At 51.9% G+C, this 18,575-nt stretch overlaps 6 protein-coding genes across 6 annotated transcripts; 1 reads left to right on the forward strand and 5 right to left on the reverse strand.

Moving 5' to 3' along the window:
- Positions 1 to 550: 550 nt before the first annotated feature.
- On the reverse strand, positions 551 to 3,882 carry CONPUDRAFT_135370 (glycoside hydrolase family 5 protein). Its single transcript, XM_007766994.1, has 3 exons — positions 3,485 to 3,882; positions 3,242 to 3,341; positions 551 to 3,181 (listed from the first exon to the last, which is right to left on the reverse strand). Exons 1-3 carry the CDS (start codon positions 3,796 to 3,798, stop codon positions 743 to 745), a joined length of 2,853 nt encoding a protein of 950 aa, XP_007765184.1. The 5' UTR covers positions 3,799 to 3,882; the 3' UTR covers positions 551 to 742.
- A 407-nt stretch (positions 3,883 to 4,289) lies between these two features.
- CONPUDRAFT_118795 (alcohol oxidase) lies at positions 4,290 to 7,619 on the reverse strand (the record flags this gene model as incomplete). The annotated part of the gene is made up of 16 exons (XM_007766995.1): positions 7,536 to 7,619; positions 7,302 to 7,465; positions 6,775 to 7,194; positions 6,626 to 6,708; positions 6,442 to 6,566; positions 6,268 to 6,375; positions 6,131 to 6,212; positions 5,982 to 6,079; positions 5,770 to 5,922; positions 5,593 to 5,707; positions 5,430 to 5,543; positions 5,330 to 5,381; positions 5,027 to 5,266; positions 4,530 to 4,965; positions 4,451 to 4,474; positions 4,290 to 4,400 (listed from the first exon to the last, which is right to left on the reverse strand). Exons 3-16 carry the CDS (start codon positions 6,873 to 6,875, stop codon positions 4,290 to 4,292), a joined length of 1,842 nt encoding a protein of 613 aa, XP_007765185.1. The 5' UTR covers positions 6,876 to 7,194; positions 7,302 to 7,465; positions 7,536 to 7,619.
- Positions 7,620 to 8,282: 663 nt separating this feature from the next.
- On the reverse strand, positions 8,283 to 9,843 carry CONPUDRAFT_70528 (uncharacterized protein; the record flags this gene model as incomplete). Its single annotated transcript, XM_007766031.1, has 11 exons — positions 8,283 to 8,450; positions 8,504 to 8,567; positions 8,723 to 8,786; positions 8,896 to 8,991; positions 9,031 to 9,087; positions 9,145 to 9,167; positions 9,225 to 9,254; positions 9,306 to 9,538; positions 9,587 to 9,621; positions 9,683 to 9,715; positions 9,768 to 9,843. 11 exons carry the CDS (start codon positions 9,841 to 9,843, stop codon positions 8,283 to 8,285), a joined length of 879 nt encoding a protein of 292 aa, XP_007764221.1.
- Positions 9,844 to 10,400: 557 nt separating this feature from the next.
- On the reverse strand, positions 10,401 to 11,675 carry CONPUDRAFT_142214 (Methylthioribulose-1-phosphate dehydratase). Its single transcript, XM_007766996.1, has 6 exons — positions 11,588 to 11,675; positions 11,446 to 11,534; positions 11,126 to 11,393; positions 10,878 to 11,061; positions 10,787 to 10,821; positions 10,401 to 10,710 (listed from the first exon to the last, which is right to left on the reverse strand). Exons 1-6 carry the CDS (start codon positions 11,636 to 11,638, stop codon positions 10,636 to 10,638), a joined length of 702 nt encoding a protein of 233 aa, XP_007765186.1. The 5' UTR covers positions 11,639 to 11,675; the 3' UTR covers positions 10,401 to 10,635.
- A 531-nt stretch (positions 11,676 to 12,206) lies between these two features.
- Positions 12,207 to 14,357, forward strand: CONPUDRAFT_80228 (uncharacterized protein). The gene is made up of 3 exons (XM_007766159.1): positions 12,207 to 12,516; positions 12,591 to 13,771; positions 13,837 to 14,357. Exons 1-2 carry the CDS (start codon positions 12,215 to 12,217, stop codon positions 12,919 to 12,921), a joined length of 633 nt encoding a protein of 210 aa, XP_007764349.1. The 5' UTR covers positions 12,207 to 12,214; the 3' UTR covers positions 12,922 to 13,771; positions 13,837 to 14,357.
- Positions 14,358 to 15,209: 852 nt separating this feature from the next.
- On the reverse strand, positions 15,210 to 17,207 carry CONPUDRAFT_48371 (WD40 repeat-like protein; the record flags this gene model as incomplete). Its single annotated transcript, XM_007765884.1, has 2 exons — positions 15,210 to 15,885; positions 16,909 to 17,207. 2 exons carry the CDS (start codon positions 17,205 to 17,207, stop codon positions 15,210 to 15,212), a joined length of 975 nt encoding a protein of 324 aa, XP_007764074.1.
- Between the last annotated feature and the right edge of the window lie 1,368 nt (positions 17,208 to 18,575).

Genomic DNA, 18,575 nt, shown 5'->3' on the forward strand with positions numbered 1-18,575 from the left:
TGGGGAGTGTTTCTCCAGTTTCAGGGTTCCACTTGGCGATTGTATTTGTCGAGTTTGCAGTTAATACCTCTTTTCCGTCTAATGACCATGCGATTGAAGATACACGGCCCACTGCCGCCGACTTGGCTGACAACGTTGACATACTACTACATGCTCACGTCATCAGTACAACGGCGTCTCGACGGGTATACTCACGTTTTTCTGGGGCATGACAGCTCGGCTGTGAGTTCCTGCGCAAGGTCTTCGTTGCTAGTCGTAGCCATTTGAACCTAGTGTAAGGAGTGAAAGAAAAATGCTCGAGACATAATTCAGCACACCAGATGGCAACCCTTGATGGACTAGCTAAAAATACCCTTGGGATGATGCGGCCCTCCAAAACGCAGCCACTACGTCCGACAAAGCAGGATCCGACTTATATGATGTGATTTACTGCTGTGATCAGTAGACCGTGAGCGGTACACTGCTACCTTCATAGTTTTCGAGATTTAATGATGGATTCACCAGTATCAAGGAACCAAGCTCAACAATGTCCGTGCTGTATGACATGCTGGACCTTTCAGCGTCACTGGTTTATCCAATGGCACACCCATACGATACTCCAAACCGCAATCCGATTCGAATACGACCTACGATGTCCATAGCTTTCGCCACTAATCAATGAATCCACCGAGTATATACAATATAATACAAACTATCCAAACAACTAAAATGTCCCAACATTATGCTACAGTCACACCTGGCCTCAACCAACAACACACCCATCCACGCACTCGCCCAACCACGTCGCACACGTCCTCTCCTTTCCCTCCCTCCCCGGCTCATCTTCTCCTTCGCCCTGGTCCTTCTCGTACACGCTCTCGCACTCTAATACAGCGAGGCTCTTCAACTTGATCACTCCGCCCTTCCTTCGTACTTCGATCCACACCTCCTTCGGCGCCTCACTAGCTTGGGGAGGGTCGTACCACCACCGCAGCGTCTGGCCCGATACGGACCACGTGCCCTCGGAGACCTTCACGTCAAGAGAGAGCGCGTACGCGTCGTCCGGATCCGCGCTTGCAAAGTTGGGTGCGAGGGTAGGCATAGAAGCAGACGGAGCAGGTGTCGACAAGCCGCTCGAAGACCTCGACGATGGAGCGGACGAGATGGCAGAGTCCGCAGCGAACTGCACAATCGGCAAGAAGATTTCCGTCGCGCGCCAGTCTTCTTCGCCTTTCTTAACATCCTCCTCGGACGCAGGAGCGCGAGGAGCATCGTCCGCCGTGACTCTAACGACAACCTTCAAGCTCGCCTTCCCGATATCAAACTCGACGCTCGTCGGGATTCCGACAGTGTGCACGGGCCAGGGACGAGCGAACGCCCTATATGCACGCGCACCGTCTGTGAGGAAGGCAAACGGAGTCGACCAAGGCTGCGGGACGCGCTGCGAGGTTGTGGATGAAGGAGAGTGAAACTTTGCGTCGGACTTGGGCTGGTTGGCAGCCGTAGTGAGCGTGACGGAGCTCCTGTTCGTACCGGCAATGGAGCTAGGTACGACATGCGTCGTCGCGGGCGACGGCGGGACCGAGTTCCTGGACGCAGGAAGCGTAGTCGCGAGAGAAAGCGCCGAAGCGCCCGGCGCAGGCGTATTCGCGCCGCTCGAGTTCGCACTGCCCAACAGCGCCACCTTGCTACCCTTGCCTGCCTTGCTCCCCATTCTCAACCTCCCGCTCGTCCGCGAACTTCGGAGACCTTCGGCCGACCATAAACTCAAGTCCTCCATATTCCACCCATCGCCCCACCGATGACTGCTGTCCGCGCAATACGTCCACACCGTCCACCCAATCCCGTTCGTGCCGTCCGCGGCGTTCAGCGAAGCATCCAGAGCGCGCTCCTGGCGCGAATAGTCGCCCGCGTACTTGCCGTCGTCCGTGTACCCGTACGCGCGCTTGCTGTCCATATCCATCGGTGTGCCAATCTCGCCAATGAGAGTCGGGTAGCGGCCTTTCCAGTCACCCTCACTGGATGAGAAGGACGTGGAGGCTGAAGGAGAGGAAGAGGAAGGCCGAGCACCGAGCTGCAAGGCATCGTCCTTGAGATACCCGAGCTGGTCGCGTAGTCCTTTGCGAATCGCGCCTTCGCCTACGCGCACCGCACCGAGCATAGTGCCGTACATACCCCGGATGAGGCCCAACGCGTCTGCGTTGAACCAGTTCCAATGCCGCGTGAGGAGTGTGAGGCCATCGTAGTAGTGCGCCGCATAGCACGCTCTGCCTCCGAGGATCGACTCGGGAACAGGAGGAGGCTTCGCAAACACAGGTGGCTGCACAAATGCAATTGCGTTGGGATGGTGGACCCGGATGGCAGAGAAGTAGGTGTCGAGGTGAGGAAGCCAATGGTCCTTCAGGAAGTTAACCTCCCCTTTGCCAGACGAGAAGCGGAAGTATGTGGGAAGTAAGATCTCTCCGCTCTCGACGTCCCAGACGCCGTGAAGCGCCCATATGCATGTGCCCAATCTCCACCCTTTGCCTCGCTTCCACCCCCACTTCTTGCTCACTCCATCCACCTCGTCCGTCCCGTCGTCCGCACCGCCCTCGGGTAACCATATCGACTTGCCCGCCGGGTCGATGGTAACAGTCCCGCTCTTCTTTGGCCCAAACGCAGCAAACTCCCAGTTATCCACCACCTGCGCCTGTCCAACTCCAAGCTTGAACGACTGAGCGGGCGTAGGCGTACTGCCCTTCTTGAGTGTCGAACCCTGCTTCAGTGGATAGATGTTCAAGTCCTCGTACCCAACGAACCCCTCCGCGGGCTCGTTCATCCCGTCCCACCCGATGATGCACGTGTCCAGCAGCTCGGGCGCGGACTCGGCGATGACATGCGCGAGCTCCTTGAAAGCGCTGATGAAATGCCCTTGCAGGTAATCTTGGATGTTGACACCGTCGATGACGCATTTAGGCGCAAAGACTTTGCCTGCGAAGAACAGCGCGAACAGGGTCTGCGAGACGAGCCGGCCGTAGTTGGTGGACCAAATCATCGCGGGGAGCTTTTGCGGGTCGTGCTCACCGCCACCACCTGATTGAGGGTCGGGCGAGAACTCCGAATGCAGGATGGCGGCCTGTGTGGCAGTGAAGTTGCGTGGGTCCATGCCGCAGGCGTGAAGTGTCCAGAAGGGAGCGCCTGACCCGCCCGAAAAGCGTGACCACTGGCAGTATGTTAGCTTGAGATTGATGTGACTAGTGAAGATGAGAGGATGGAGACATACGACGTCCTGGTGGGGGTCCATGTAGACATAGAAACCGTACTCTGCACATTTGCGGAGAACGCGGACGGTGTAATGGATAAAGTCATGGTCATATTTGCCACTAGAGAAATGGACATTGATTTAGTTTCCATGGGCATGACATAATAGTTGAGCGATTCAAACCGCCCATGTGCAAGACGCATGGCACGAGCATCAGAGCAACACAAAGAGGGAGGGAAAAGCGAGATCGATAAAGTGACTCACGGTCCTTCATGCTCCAATGCCTCCCAGGTGACCGGGTATCGTATACAGTTGAATCCCCACCCCCGCAGCCTAGCGAGGTGCACATCCGCACTGCCATCCTCCAAACAAAATGGTTGGCCAATGAAGTCCTTCCCGCCCGCCTCTGCATCTTCCCAGTACCCTTCGAGAATGTACGATGGCTGTCCTACGGGAGCCTTGGATGAGCCAGAAAGATTGACGCCGCGTAACCAGAGGGTGCGCCCAGCGCTGTCCACGAACGAGTTGGCAGTTGTATGAACGAGGTGAGGCGGGCCGTCCGCAGATATTGAGGGCATTACAAGGTCTCTGTCGTCAGTCTATCCGTTAAAAGAGAGGAGAAAGGTTGGCAAGAGAGGCAAATCCAAGGGGAGGGGAGTCCGAGACTGGGACTGGAGAGACTGGGGAGTCCAAAACAGCCACCGTCGTACCACTTTGCCCGCCACGCGACTTTCCATTTCTGGCGCTATCTCCGGACGGGCGGGGCCTCTATTTTTAGATGGCGTCATGGACGGGCTTTCGGCTTTCTCCGCATCGCAATCTACTTCCGTCCCTTCATCGTCGACTTGAGTGGACTCCGGACATCAGGTCATCAGGTAGGTGATAGTATCCCTCTAAATAGTACATTCATAAATCACAGATGTCGCGGTAGCATTGGAAACCTCAATGCCAAGGCCCCAAACAATACGAGCGTTCGCTCGAAGCTTTAAAGCATCTTTGCCAGCCCCAGAGCTTTCTCAGAAAGTCTGCAGCTAAAGGTGAGCGCTAACCTCGCCATACGTCGACTTAATCAGGTCTGCCGCCTGCTTGTAGCTCCAGCACAGAGAAAGCAAATCCAACGAAAACCACTCACCTTTTCAGCGATCGCATAAGCAATCGACTGGGTATGACACGATACCTCCTGCATTGCATATTAGCAGAATATTATTCAACGGGGTTCAAAGGACTCACCATCGGCATCACAGATAGATCAACCTTCGAGCCAATGTGTTAGCCTTTCTGTCAACAACAAGGCAATCATGACACTGACCACTCGTAGGTTCTCCGTCCCATACACCCGCAACTCAGAATCGACCACACCTCCACGCTCCCTAGGTCCCATAGACGCCGTACCGACCGGATGGAACACGCACTGAACGTGCTCCTTTACGTATTCCGCCAGTTTCTCTCTGCCGCCTTGAATCGTATTCGCGTCGGGCATGACGTTCTTCACTACATTATCGGCGAGCGGAGATGTGCGATATACGCGGAGCATGTACTCCAGAGCGCACACCAGCATCTCGAGATCTGCAGGCTCCGAGAAATACTGCGTATCGATGCGAGGGTGTGCCAAGGGGTCAGCCGAGGCGATATGCACGCTTCCACGCGACATGGGATGGGACAGAACAACGGCTACGGAGTTGTAGTATGTTCCCATGGTAGGCTGAAGGAGCTCGTTGGGATGCCATGTTGGTGCGTAAATGAGCCTTATAATGGATTAGTCCGGCCATGAATGAGAAAGAATAGGATGACTTCGGGCGAACATACTCAGCGCATGCTTCCTTCGGATTACGCAGCCACGCCTGATGTGCACGAAGCTGATCAATCCGTATGGCTGTCCTCCCAGATGACCCTATGTCGCCTCTGGAGCGAGTTCCGAGGTTTGAGATAGAGTTTTCACAAGACTGGCACCACTTTTCGAGTTCATCTTCGGTGGCAAACTGAGATGCAGGAAGGTAGGCGAAACCTTTCTCCGGGGCTGCATTCATAGCGTCCACAGCTGGCTCCCTGGAAACACCAGTGAGGTTAATGAGATGCAGGTGCCCTCGATGGCGAAGAATCGCAACTTACTTCAGAGGAGGTGTATCAACTTCGACGATGGTGTGCACGCAAATATGATCCTCTGCAGCACATCAGCACTCTAAAATAGAGGTATAGTTAAGCGACACACGCAGGTTCTCGCCAACGCCAGGAAGATCGACCATAGTACCGATTCCGTGCTTTGATATAATGTTGGGGTTTCCAATGCCAGATAATTCGAGAATCTGTGGAGTTTGGAAACTCCCTGCAAATTAGTTCAGACCGTGCACGCAGTGTGGCCCATGATAACAAACCTGCAGAAATGATCACCTCTTTCCTAATTCTGTCTAATTTCTTGAGCTGGTCGTTGAAGTAAAATTCGACACCAACAGCACGTTTACTGCCTCCGGGTCCATCCTCGAGTTGAATCTGTATATTCAATGCAAGGTTAGCTCGTAATTGAAATGTTATCTAGACATGCACAGACTTCCCTTGGAAACTTGCGCCCCAGCGAGCACGAACAGATTCCTTCTTCCTGAATTAGGCAAAAGATACGCAGATGCAGCGTACGAGCGCGTCGGTGTTGGTCCACTCGTGTCGATACAAGAAATGACCGTTTGAAATCCGACAGTGACGCCGTGGCTCTAAGATCATTCACCATTTAGCATGAGGAAAGACGCCACTTTCAGGGACGAGGACGCACAGCTTCGTAATTTGGCTGCACTCCTAGGTTTCGTAGAGACTGGCAAAATGGCAAGAATGTGAAATCGCAGCTGGGCGGAAAGAGCTTCTGTATAGGACCTATGAAAGTACAGTCAAGATCCTAGCCGTGATTTTTTACGGCGACTTTACCGTTTGAGCCGTGGAGATTGATCTCCGCCCTTGAGAAGTAGCGCTCTGCAAGGTCTTTATCGTGCAATGCAAGGGTCTCGCTCTACCAATGATATTCCCTTGATTGAAAAGGATAAACTGAGCCCATCATTGCATACCTGTTTTGAGTAATGCATAAAACTCTCCCAATTCCACCCTGGATTCCCCAGTTTCTCGACAAAGTCCATCTCCACTCTAGACGGGCGGGTCATCCCGAGGAAGTTGATCTGATCAATAAATGAACTTGATTTAGCCACCTAGCGAGGACAACGGAGAACTGGCAAGGAACTCACGGCAGAGCATCCGCCGAGTCCTTTTCCCCTTGGCTGAATGACGACGCGGTTACTCGCGTGCGGCTGAGGCACGGAGGCAAACATCCAGTCGTACCGCGGGTTGTACATGAGTGTTAGGCATTTGCCTAGAGAAAGGTGGACGCTATATTATGACGAAACGGAAGCAGATGCAGGTATGACCCACCAGGTGCATTAATGTTTGGATCATCCGACAAGTCGGGTCCAGCTTCGAGGACACCAATTGTCCAGGCTGAGTTCTCTGACAAGCTAACCCATCGCGAAGGCGTGAGCTGACTATATTTTTATGCAATTAGAGTGTGACGCGCGACGTACCGAGCAGCGAGAGCTAGACCAGCTGTCCCGCCGCCAACGATGACGAAGTCGAAGGTCTGCCGAAGGAAGTGGTCGACGTCCGTGTACCTTTGCGGCGTCATAGCGTATTCGAAGCTGTTTGAGATAAGGCAGAGATAGAGTACGGGTGATAACGTGTACGAGGGAGCGAACTATTCGAGGCGACGGAAGGGCCGAAGCACTCGCAAAGCAGGTGGGAGAACGCGGAGAGCCAAGGGAAACGCCTCCCCACCGCCTCGATGTCTAACCATGGGCTGTACTCGGGACCGCGGTTACCTCGGCCATACTTGTTCACTGCCATGGGTGTGCCACGGTGTCCAAGAGACGGAAGCGCCCGCATACACTGAGGTAGGATATATGTTCAGTCTGCATGAACCATTGTCAAGGAGCGTAAAAAAAAGCCTGTAAAGGATAGTGAGAAATGCGGTCTTCAACTGAAGCATCTGGTACTCCATCTCATCTGGGCCAGGCAGATCAATAGCGACAGTGTACGTTCAACGATGACATACAAGCCTACCATTTCAGCGTGCACATAGAGCTCTGAAATCTAAACTCTTTGCCCTCCCCTAGTACCGTTCTTCTTGGTGTAATGGTGCATCGAGAAGACGTACACGTCTTGTAGGTCAAATTTCTGATCGAACCTCCAACGCTAGCATTCATCTCGAAGATCGGCCTATCACAATCGGTAATAAATGTCAGGAAACTGGAAAAGACACCAAAGAGGGATATGAAAACAAACGTACAACCTTTGCAGCGTGCCAGATCTAGAGTCAACTGGCTGAAGCTGTTATTGACGTCGCCGTTAGCTCTGGCCAGCACAACAGGCCAGTGGAAGGGGATTTCCCGGACAGCTAGCGCATTCAGTATGAAAAGGAAACGTCACAGGATCAACTATGGATGCCATTATGCAACGGAGGACATGTCGTGACCAGTGAAAAAGTAAAAGGGCAAAAAATACAAGGACGCGCCGCAAGATCGTGACATGTGAGCGGTCACGTGCTCGTATATTTTGTATTGGGTCGACGCTTGCAACAGGCAAATGCCGACTTTCCCTGCCAGAAAATCAATCAAGAATCCAACGAGATGAAGTTCTGCTAACTGATTTTTCTGGACGTTCCATTGAAAAAGCCAAACCATCAGACTGTAGTGTACTCCACCAAACGGTCGAGTCATGAATTATAATTTGCTTCCATCGGTAATTTTCCCTATGAATTTTATTCCCCCGAGAAATTTGATCAGGGAACTTTGCTCCGGATAGATTATTTATATGGTATCGTCAGAGGAAATATCAGCATTTGCTATAAGTGCCTTGAAAGCTCGACGCGACATCCCCTTATCATCCCCAGCTGCCAACGTTTTCGTTGGAAATATTGATATCTGATCTGTCTAGTACATTCTGGCTGTTTATTACCCAAAGTTTATGGGGCAAATTATATCTATAAATGAAAACAACTGGAATAAAGTAAGAGATTGTACTAACTCTGTAGTCCTTAATTGAGTGCTTGTTTGCGTGCTTCAAAAGTTGCAGTCACCTTGAACTGGTATGTTTGTAGGAAAAGATACACCGTATCTCTCTCTAGTTTGACCTCAAACATGCTAAGAGCGAGCCTGGGACCCATAATGGCTTGTATAAAGACAATGACGCATACTTCGTAAATCTGTAAACCATATATTAGCCTGATATTAGTATCATTTTATTATATGGACTCACATTCGAATAGCTTGTGTGCGTGAGACACTTGCATATTGCGTCAGCAACGTCTAACAATATTGCACTGCAACATGACATTAGTAGGGAGAAACAACCGTGCAAACAAAACCGCACAGAGTAAAGTACACGCAGCCATCTCGGAAAATAACTGCAAACATAGATTTCCACTGAAATTCTCTGGGGCGATTGAAGGTTCTCCAGTGAGGATCAGTTGCATACATTACCATACCCATGAGGAGACATTCATAGATTAGAATTGGGAGATTGAATGCAATCGCATCATCTAATTAGAGCTTAGTGTGAATTTTGCTCGAGAAAATGACTTTGGTACGCACACAATGGGTTTTGATCTAACTTGCGTGAACTGATAGTGGTCGTCGTGACGAACGTACCCACTTCACCGACCATGAGGGCGACTAATATCCACCTAACCATCCTCCATCTGCTGTATAGCGCGTAGACTCGGACCAAGAGTAGTGCTGTCTTTGCTTGTCATCAAATAAGCCGTCCAGAAGGGTTAAGCATACCTTGAATTATCACTAGGGAGGCTAGAACTGAAATATACTGGAACTGCACCACAAAATCTGATGTGGTTTAATCAAAGGATAAAAGGACGTCGATCAGGAAAGCCCGGTACTCACTGGTGTTAACGCCAAGATTAGCGCTGGAAGGAAATAATTGAATGAACACATCATCAAGCTAAGGCCGATCACGCTTGTACCTGACTGATTCTTCCCAAGGCGCCAGCATGCTACATGACGTGTCAACTATTATCGTCAAGTGCATATGTGCAATTGCTTACTTCGTGGCAAACATTCCAACCACCGGGATTCTGTAGAGCGAAGGTGACTCAAACCGAGTGCCAATTTTTGAACGAGACCTTACATGAGGAACGCCAGCCCCATATATCGGGCCCCTCATTTGCGTTTGTGTGAGGAGAGAAAGACAAGTAGACATGTTGTTCTCACAAAGAAGTAGCCGATTGATGATATCATTCGGGGCTGTTGCTGAAAGAAGGGGAAACTCGCTGTCAGACTATGTGAACGAAACTGAGTCACTGTCAGAATTACAACTTGAACGCACCCATGCAAGGTCAATCTCTTCGGGTAGAGTGCACACTGAAAGAAGATAAATCCGACGCCTGAGCTAAGGATCGGCAGATCAAGTTTGCCAACATACCATAATCATATAAAGCGGCGCATAAGAGCCCGACTACAGTGAATAAAGCTCAGACATAATCTTCGTTGATTGTAAAGCACATTACCTTGTATCCTACCATAGAGTTGTGTGAACTCGGAGCCACTTAACGTGAAACTTTCAGTGTGGTGGTCGTTGGTCATATGCAACAATGGTAGAGGGGAGAGCAGGGTGCGACGGGAAGGGTACGTTCCCGAGTGCTTAAATAATTATAAGAAATGGCATTAAAACTAGCGCCTTACGAGGCAGGTCGACGGATAAGTCACGAGTGTGGCTCGATGTGTGAGGGATGCACGGAGTCCTAGCTGGACCGCGACACATAAACCACCCATTTCCGCAGTGTATGCATGCCGAATGAAGCAGCTGCACAATAGACGTTTTTCACGGCGGTCGGGGATTTCGTAGTTCCTCACATAGGCTTTGCGCAGAGGGGCGAGTATAACGTACACGTATCTCATAGAAGGTCGCAGATCGTTGAGGGGGCGGTTCTTGGCTGGGGATTGCTGCCTTTGGCCCAACTACTAAGTTCTTGCCATGAGGCTGGTAAAAGCTTCTCCGATATCCGCGGGGACGTGCATTGAAGTTAGTACAATACTTTATTACCCGAATATACACTCCCTGGAGGCTCGATATCGAGAGCACACTGATTTCCCAGCAACCTTATCACTTGCATCCGTTATATCCGACGGTGGATAGTAGTGGATAGTTGAGACCGCTTTCAAACGTTAAAACGTGATGATTGTCCCGTCGACTTGCAAGAGAATTTGCTAACGGAAACACCCTACTATTGGCGAACACGTATTGACGGACCGAATAATATCGCATCTGCATAAAGTGCGTAGCGAACAAGCAAAGGAACTTATCATGATCAGCGTGTTCCCCTTTTTTCATCGGGCTCCGAAAAACTGGGCGAATCGCTCCACGCCTGCAGCTGGCTACTCATCGTTCAGGATGACAGGCAACCCTGCGAGCTTCATCTTGACGCCTATCTCGAAGAGGTAATCGAGGCACTGAAAGTGACGCGGGACAACGGGCGTCAGAGAAAGCCACAATCAAGTTTGCCCAAGAAAACAAGAGGTAGCATACCTCAGCCTGCGTCTTCGCCTTTTTCCAATCATCACCTGAATGTAGACTCTGTCAACGTCTGCCCCAAGATCGCGACACAATCAGTACGCACCCCAGACGTATACACCGTGCCGACGCACGAGAATACCCGCGGCTTCCGGGTATTCGCGCATCGCAGCCTCCATACTGTCGCGCAGATCCTCTTCTTGCGGTGTGTTCTCGATGATCGGAACGACGAGCGTGTCAAGATACGACAGGGCAGCGCCGTTTCCTCCCCTACGGACGCCTTTGATCATCTGCCGTGTTGGTCAATATGCATCAGATTCCATCCACGAGCCCACGAGGGCGAAGATGACGTACCTCCTGATGCGAGATCTTAAACTCCTTCTCGGGCCACAATAGCGTGGCCATTACCGCATGCTGTGAGTGCGTATGTATGCAGCTGCCCGCGTTGCGAAGATCGAACGCGTTCCAGAAGAGCGGGGTGCATGCACTCTCCTTGAGCGGGATGGTCGGCTTGCGGAGGAAGACTCGGTCGCCGTCTGGCTGGGGAAAAGGGAGGACGAAGATGTGCGCGGGCTCAATGCGCTCTTTTTGCACGCCTGAAGGGGCGATGAAGACTTTGTCGCTGTTACGAGGACGGATCAGTAGCAGAAAGAGAAAAAAGAAGGAAGACACACCCGACACGGATGCAGATGCCGCCGCCTGTACCAGTGACCCAGCCGAGGTGGTAGAAGGAGCGGCAGAGCTCGGGGATTAAGTTCGCTGGCTAGACCGGGTCGATCAGCATGTGACCGCCAGCTATGAGGGCGGAAGACGGACGTGGGACGGGTCTTGCGAGAGAACGAGAGCATCTCCAGTCTCGTTAGACATTGTTGAGATCGAGGGGAGCGTGGAGGAGAGGGGAAAGGCGTATCAGGATGATGAGAACGGCGGAAGAGCGTTAATCTGATAGCGTCACGTCATCTTGCCTTCCCATGTTATGATGGTTGACGCGAGCCAACACGGACATCGGTTCGAACCTCCTTCAGGCGTCGGTCAAGCTCGGCCAATTCGACTATCATGAGACTGGTGACCATAAGCCTCCAACCGCTTCCGTCAGGCTGATTCCATACATTCCATTGTTCATCCCTCACTAGCCCACATGCTCTCGAGACTAGGCTGCTCTCGAGACTAGGCTGTGATGCCGAGGCACAAGAGGGTACAAGCGGTGCCGACATTCTCCATGACCTCAACCATATGGTCCCTCTCAGTCAGCGTGGTCGCACCTCGGCTGAGTGCTACTGTCAGGTACTACCACCTCCATCCCGGTAACGTCCGACCGTAAAACAGGTGTGTCTTTGTCCATGTGACGGCTGTTGCTGTGCATTGCTGTACAAACAGTATGTTTATAACACCTCATCTGTTGAACTCGGTTCACGTTCGATAGCCGCCACATCCTGCTCGACAATGGAGTCCCAAGAGACGCTCATAAACCAAGTACCCCCGCAGAAGTACTACTTCTCCCTTAACAGTGTCAAGAAGACGACCCTATTCCTCTCCACTACTACGCCGAATGCACCCACGTATACTGTCTCCACCGATTTGAAGACAGACAAGCACACAGAGGTGAAGGATGCTCATGGTGATGTTATCGCCGTTTGGTCGCGCAAGGACCTCTTGCCGGACACGATTGCCTGGCCTGGAAGGGAAGGAGGAAACAGCACGGCGGTGAAGAACTGGTTGAAGAAGGGTGACGGGGCAGACGGGATGTGAGTAATGATTCGGCGCTCTATTATTTTCCTTCACCAACCGCATCACTAACGCTCTGCATCCAATCGCCCAGCCCCGTCCACACACTGAACACTGCGGCCGGCCCTATCGTCTTCCGTTCCTCGGCCAAACACCGCGTCGGCGCATATTTTCCCTCGAAACTCGCCTCCGCTGCTTCCACCGACGAAACGGAGGCCATCGCGTACCTTGTGCCCAAGACCGAGGAGCATAACCTTGCCCTCGTTCTCTCCGCGCCAGCTCAGGCAACGGATGTCAGAGACGAGATCATGGTTGCTGTTCTCATTCTGGAGCATAAGCTTCGCATGGCGGATACGGCTATCAGCGTCGGTGGGGGGAAATTCGAGCAGAACAAGACGGTTGCAGGGTACTATGTGTCGACGTAGGCGATTGATTCTTTATCCCTAAGTTATCGGACGCGAAATGTTTTACTTGTACGTACTTTGAGTTCGACGATGACTTGATTGATAGTTACCAGAAACTTATTGAAGGGATCAACTACAGCTAGCGATATCACCAATACTGAGCACGTATAACTTTGAAGCGAGAGTTGTTAATCTTTGCTGTCGAAATACGAGGCGTGGGGTGCGGAAGTGCGGGGAAGCGAGCCTCGAGGTGCGGGGAAGTGCGGGGCAAACGGGATGAATCCACTTTTCCACGGTTCGAACATAGCCTGTGGAGGGGCAGCAACCGCCGTCCTACCACCGTTCATCATCGCGTGCCTGGGACCTAAGAGACTTGTTTAGGTTTCAAAGGTAGAGCGTGGGCTGCATTGGTGGAGCTTAAGCTCTTCCTCCAAGGAGGACTTATCACCGACCTGCTCCCTGCTCGAGCCCACCTGGGGAGACGTTGTAACTCTTATTAGCAACGGCCAAGGCCCTCGCGTCGATCCGCCACGCCTCTGCACCAGACAACAGCGCTGCACCTAGGGAACATGGAGTCTCAAGAGACGCTCGTCAACCCCTCCCCGCCGGCGAGGTACCACTTCTCCTCCGACAGTGTCAAGAACACCCGTATCTTCCCCTCCACCGGCTCACCCGCTTCGCCAACCTACACGATCACCACGGATAACAAGGCAGAGAAGCGCACCGAGGTGCGGAACGCGAGGGGTGATGTAGTTGCAGTGTGGACGCGCAAGGACCTGCTGTCGGACACGATCGCTCGGGCTGGGAGGTACGGAGGAAAGAGCACGCCGGTGAACAAGTGGTTGAAAAAGGTGGATGGGGCTGATGGACTGTGAGTGCCCAGATATCGATGTTACTTTATGTCTTGTATGACTGACATAAGACCCACCTACATAGCCCCGTACACACCCTTACCACACCCTTCGGTCCTATCCTCTTTCACTCTTCCCTCAAACACCGCGTTGCAGCGTACCTGCCCTCTACATTCGCGTCCACGTCATCAATTGGCGAGGCCGAGCCTATAGCATACCTCACGCCAAGGACTCAAGGCTGCAATCCCGCCCTCGTCCTTTCTACACCAGCGCAGGCAGAGGACGTCAGGGACGAAATCGTGCTCGCCATGCTCGTCCTCGAGCACAAGCTCCGTACATCCGATATGGCGGTTAGTGCGATAGCGGGAAGTTCGAGCAAATCAGGGCGGCTGCGGGACATCATGTCTCGGCGTAGCAATGATATTCGGTTTTCAGTTGTCAGTGATCAAGTTGACTGCTTTCTGTTCTGAACTTTGTTCTCGATTATGCTTTGGCGTATACCCTCCGCGAGTGAGTTTTGCAGTGTATCTAATTTATAGGCATGTGTATAATACATTCAAGGCGTGTACGTGTAGGTGATGACATAACAGGTTGCATATTTATTCGATTGAGCGATAACGAAGGTTCCCGGACTGCCCAGCCAATCCTCCGAGTAGGCTCGCCTCCTCAGTCCACTGCAGGTTCAAACCACAGCCTACTTGGCCTTCGAAGGCATGCACCAGCACGTGTAAACATCCTCAGTGGATTCTGTGTACACCTCACCGGTATTGGTCCGGGAAGTAGTAGTAACTCTACCGGGTGCCGCTACTTCACGTGGAGAGACGAAGGCGCCATCGTTACCCGATCGGCCTTCACTCCCCGATAGTGACACTGTATCTTCGGCGTTGTCTTGGTCCCTTCGAGCGGCAGCGACGCCATAGAGGCGCTAAAACGACACAGTTTGCGTACTGGATACGGAAGCCTACAATGGAAGCGCACCTCTTTGGCTCGGGCAGCATATACATTGACAATGGGTCGTAACTTGAAGGTGTATTTACTCCTGGGGCGGCTGTCTGCTGGAGACCTGCCTTTAAGCACCCATAACGCTTTCAGCTTGACCAACATTTGAGGGACACGCTTCGGCGGAGGTGTCTCCATGTCTGCAATTTGCTGGTCGTTGGTATCTTCATCAAGGGCAAGTCCATTAGGTCGGGCGGGTCCTTTCCGTCGAGGAATTGCAGACATCTATCGAGATGGTAGGTGGACGGCAGCTCAGTCGAAGATGGAGAACTCACGTTCATAAAGCTATCGTCATCAGAGTCTCCAGCTCTTCGCTACGACCCGCGTCATTATCGTGTATGGGAAAACGGCGCAGATGAGCAGACCCACCTCTCGTTCTGTTCGTCGCTGTGTCTCTTGAATAGAATCCCCTTCTTTGCCCTTGCCCTTCGCTCCCTAACAAACTCAAATCGCGAGGAATTATAACGTACGTCTATCACGTACCTTGCCCAAGAGCAACTTCCCGCCCGTTGCCTCCCATATCCTAATATACCCGTTGATCGTTCCACTCGCAATACGCGTTCCATCCAGCGAGAAAGCAGCTGCACCGACATCGCTCTCATGTTCAAGAGAGTGAAACATTTTGCCGGTGCTCACGTTCCAAGTCCGAATGGTATTGTCATCCGAAGCGCTAAGAAAGGTGCGTCCGTCAGGTGCATAGTGCACGCATTTCACCCATTTATCATGTTCCACCTTCAGAACCTCTTGTCCGGTAGATATATCCCAGACCCGCGCCGTTTTGTCGTCAGAGCCGGATAGAAGACACGACCCGCTAGGCGAAAAACAAACAGATCGCACGTAGTCGCCGTGTTTGTATGGGCCCGCTACCCGCTGACCGGTGTTGATGTCCCAGATGCGTACCATATGGTCCCATGATCCACTCGCGATCCTTGATCCGTCTGGAGACACATCGAGAGCGTTTATTCGGTCTTCGTGACCTTTGATGGTTCGAAGCGATTTACCGGTGCGTGTGTCCCATATACGAATTGTTCTGTCTTCACTAGCGCTGACGACAGAGGTGCCTTCAGGTGTGAAATTGACGGCGGTCACTGTACCGGTGTGTCCTATGAAAGGATCCATAGCGAGCTCCTTCGTACTTGTGCGCCACAAGCATACAGTCTGATCGCCAGAGCCGCTGACCAGTAGCAAGCCATCGGGGGAGATGTCAATGGAGTAGATTTTGTTTCTATGGTGAGTGAAGCCATCGATCATATCTTCTCCTGTCTTCGAATCCCAAATTTTGACTATGCTGTCGTTGCCTGCTGTGGCAATTTGAGCTCGGTTAGGGAACCATACCAGCGCATTTACGGAGTGGCGTGTAAACATCCTGTGTAGCGGTAGTCTCAATCAGCAAACGTTCATAATGCCATACTCAAACATACAGATCGTTTCTAGTAGGAACTATATTCTTTCCCTGAAAAGGCTTGTAAGGGCTTGTAAAAATGTGTAAAGCAAGACAATACGATGTAATCCGCTCACCACCGGTAAAACACGCGTCCCTGTTTTGACATTCCACACGGACACGTGTGGATCTAGCCCGCCAATGGCCACAAACTGCCCCGGTGAATTTGCGATGGTCCGTAAGTCTGCACCACCGTACATAGGACCCCATACTCTATCTCCCGTCACAGGATTCCACCCCAGTACCATGCGATCTTGAGACACGCTAACGAGAATCTGCCCATCTGATGAAAAACAAAGGCCTGTCACCGCGAGCTTGTGCCCTTTCAGGGGACCTCTGAGTGGTGTACCGGTCTTGGTATCCCATACTTGGATGGTCCAATCTAAGCCGCCGCTCGCTAACAGTGCACCATCAGGAGAGTAAGCCACAGCAAACACGTCTGACCTGTGTCCGGAAAGGGGCGGGAAAACGAGCTTGTGCGACGCCACGTCCCATATTCGGATGAACTTGTCGGCGTTACATGCAGTCGCAACGTGTTTACCGCTGGGGGAGAATGACATATCGCTGACCATGCTGGGATGTTTGAGCGGCCCCGCGCGATCCCCCAAGTTTGCCGCCCATAGCCAGACGCAGTCGTCCATAGACCCGCTAGCAAGAACTCGTCCATCCGGAGAGTATCGCACCGAAAAAATAGGATCTGTGTGTGATTTGGGGGACCGTGGAATTTCCTGGTGGGTCCGAACGCTCCAGACACGGATCGTGTTGTCGAGAGAGCCGCTTGCGATGTGACTTCCGTCGGGAGAGAATGCGACTGCCTTGACATAGTTTTGATGACCTTCCAGGGGCTTTCCGACCTGCGTGCCAGCATGGGAATCCCAAATCCTTATCGTCGTATCCGCAGAGCCGGACGCAATCAATTTGCCATCAGGCGAGTAAGCGATTGCGAGCACCTCTTTTGAGTGACCCTTGAACTCTTTCTGTGAAACTTCGGAGCCCGTAGACCTGACTGAGGGCATTATCCGAGTATTACGAGGTATTGCGTAGGCTCCTGAGCTATACATGAGCACGATCGAGTCTCAGTCGGGTCTCAGACACGAGCACTCACGATGGTTGTGTAGTGGTGGTAGCTGATAGAAGCCTGGGTATGTTCTGGATCGCAGCACACACAGGAAGCCTCATGTCAGCGCTTCACTGTGGTTTAACGCTGATGGCCCCACATCCTCTCACACGATAGTGGGCGTTCAATTTTGGATAGTTGCGACGTATAAATACCCAAGCGCCAGGATGAGCAGACGTCGACTTAAATTTGATGACTACCATCGTGCATTTCATCAAGATGAGCGAACAAAGCGCGTAATAGCTGAACTCACCAAGGAGTGACGTTACAACGTCAGACAACTCACAAGAATTCGTAGGCGCTTGTTTAGTACGTTTAGTCCTGATACATGTGGCGTCAATCACGTTGCTCCATTTTACAACCATTTGCAAGAGAAATTTGACAGCGCTCACGAAATGCTAAGTTTATTCAACGCAAACCTTAGCCTTGTTCGGCTGCCGCCGCGTCGGCATAGTATACTTATAAGCTCTCAAGCGCCTATCTATTTCAGCCCTTATCATATCATCATCTAGTCGCACAGACCAGAACTATGGGCGCATACTGGGCGTTACGCAACGTCCAAATCGCCGGAGGCGTGCGTGAGCCGGAGAGCTTGACGCTACGTACGAAGCTCGAGGATACTATCCACATGTGACTTGGTAGTGCAGGCAAGGTGCAGTGTAATACTAGCGGGTACCAATATGAGCATCCTCCTTCAAAACCGACTGTAAAGAAAAAGAGGTGAGGAGGGAGAAAGGCGATAAGGAGAAAGGGTTGGCGACAGCGAACGGGCAACGCGTGTCGCGCGACATGCCGAGATAGTTTCTCACGACCAGCTGGAGGCGCGACGCGCTTAGACTAGTCGGAACTTCCTAAAGGGGCATTCTAATGGGTTCGGAAGTGCCTTTAATTATAATCGATGATAATGCGCATTGTAATGCATCACCATCGAAGTGAAGCGACTAAAATGTTGTTTTCAACGCTTACTAAGCGGTTACGATGGGAATTTTTGCATTGTTATGGCCATTGTGATGCCCTTGGTAATGGAAAGTGCCTTTCATTATGATCGATTATTATGTATTTTCCATTGTAGTCGATTACAATGGTCATAGGACGCGCTCCGGCTTTCCCATCGACCCCGTCTTCTGTCCTTGCTCTGCGTTCCTCTCGCGTGCAGCTGTGTATGATCCCATGTTGACTACTGTCAGAAAACCTCAGCACACATAAGTGCTCACATCATGCTAGTCATTGCCTCTTGAAAACAGACCATAAAGCGATGGCGCCGTTT

Source organism: Coniophora puteana (genome assembly GCF_000271625.1).
Source record: "Coniophora puteana RWD-64-598 SS2 unplaced genomic scaffold CONPUscaffold_2, whole genome shotgun sequence".
NCBI lineage: Eukaryota > Fungi > Basidiomycota > Agaricomycetes > Boletales > Coniophoraceae > Coniophora > Coniophora puteana.

Coding starts and splice junctions, on each gene's coding strand:
- CONPUDRAFT_135370 (XM_007766994.1), bottom strand. CDS start 3,798: ATGCCCTCAATATCTGCGGACGGCCCGCCTCACCTCGTTCATACAACT. Junction 3,342..3,484: donor GCATTGGAGCATGAAGGACC/GTGAGTCACTTT, acceptor CCATTTCTCTAG/TGGCAAATATGACCATGACT. Junction 3,182..3,241: donor TGGACCCCCACCAGGACGTC/GTATGTCTCCAT, acceptor ACATACTGCCAG/TGGTCACGCTTTTCGGGCGG.
- CONPUDRAFT_80228 (XM_007766159.1), top strand. CDS start 12,215: ATGGAGTCCCAAGAGACGCTCATAAACCAAGTACCCCCGCAGAAGTAC. Junction 12,517..12,590: donor GGTGACGGGGCAGACGGGAT/GTGAGTAATGAT, acceptor CCAATCGCCCAG/CCCCGTCCACACACTGAACA.
- CONPUDRAFT_142214 (XM_007766996.1), bottom strand. CDS start 11,638: ATGTCTAACGAGACTGGAGATGCTCTCGTTCTCTCGCAAGACCCGTCC. Junction 11,535..11,587: donor TCTCGCAAGACCCGTCCCAC/GTCCGTCTTCCG, acceptor GACCCGGTCTAG/CCAGCGAACTTAATCCCCGA. Junction 11,394..11,445: donor GGCATCTGCATCCGTGTCGG/GTGTGTCTTCCT, acceptor TCCTCGTAACAG/CGACAAAGTCTTCATCGCCC.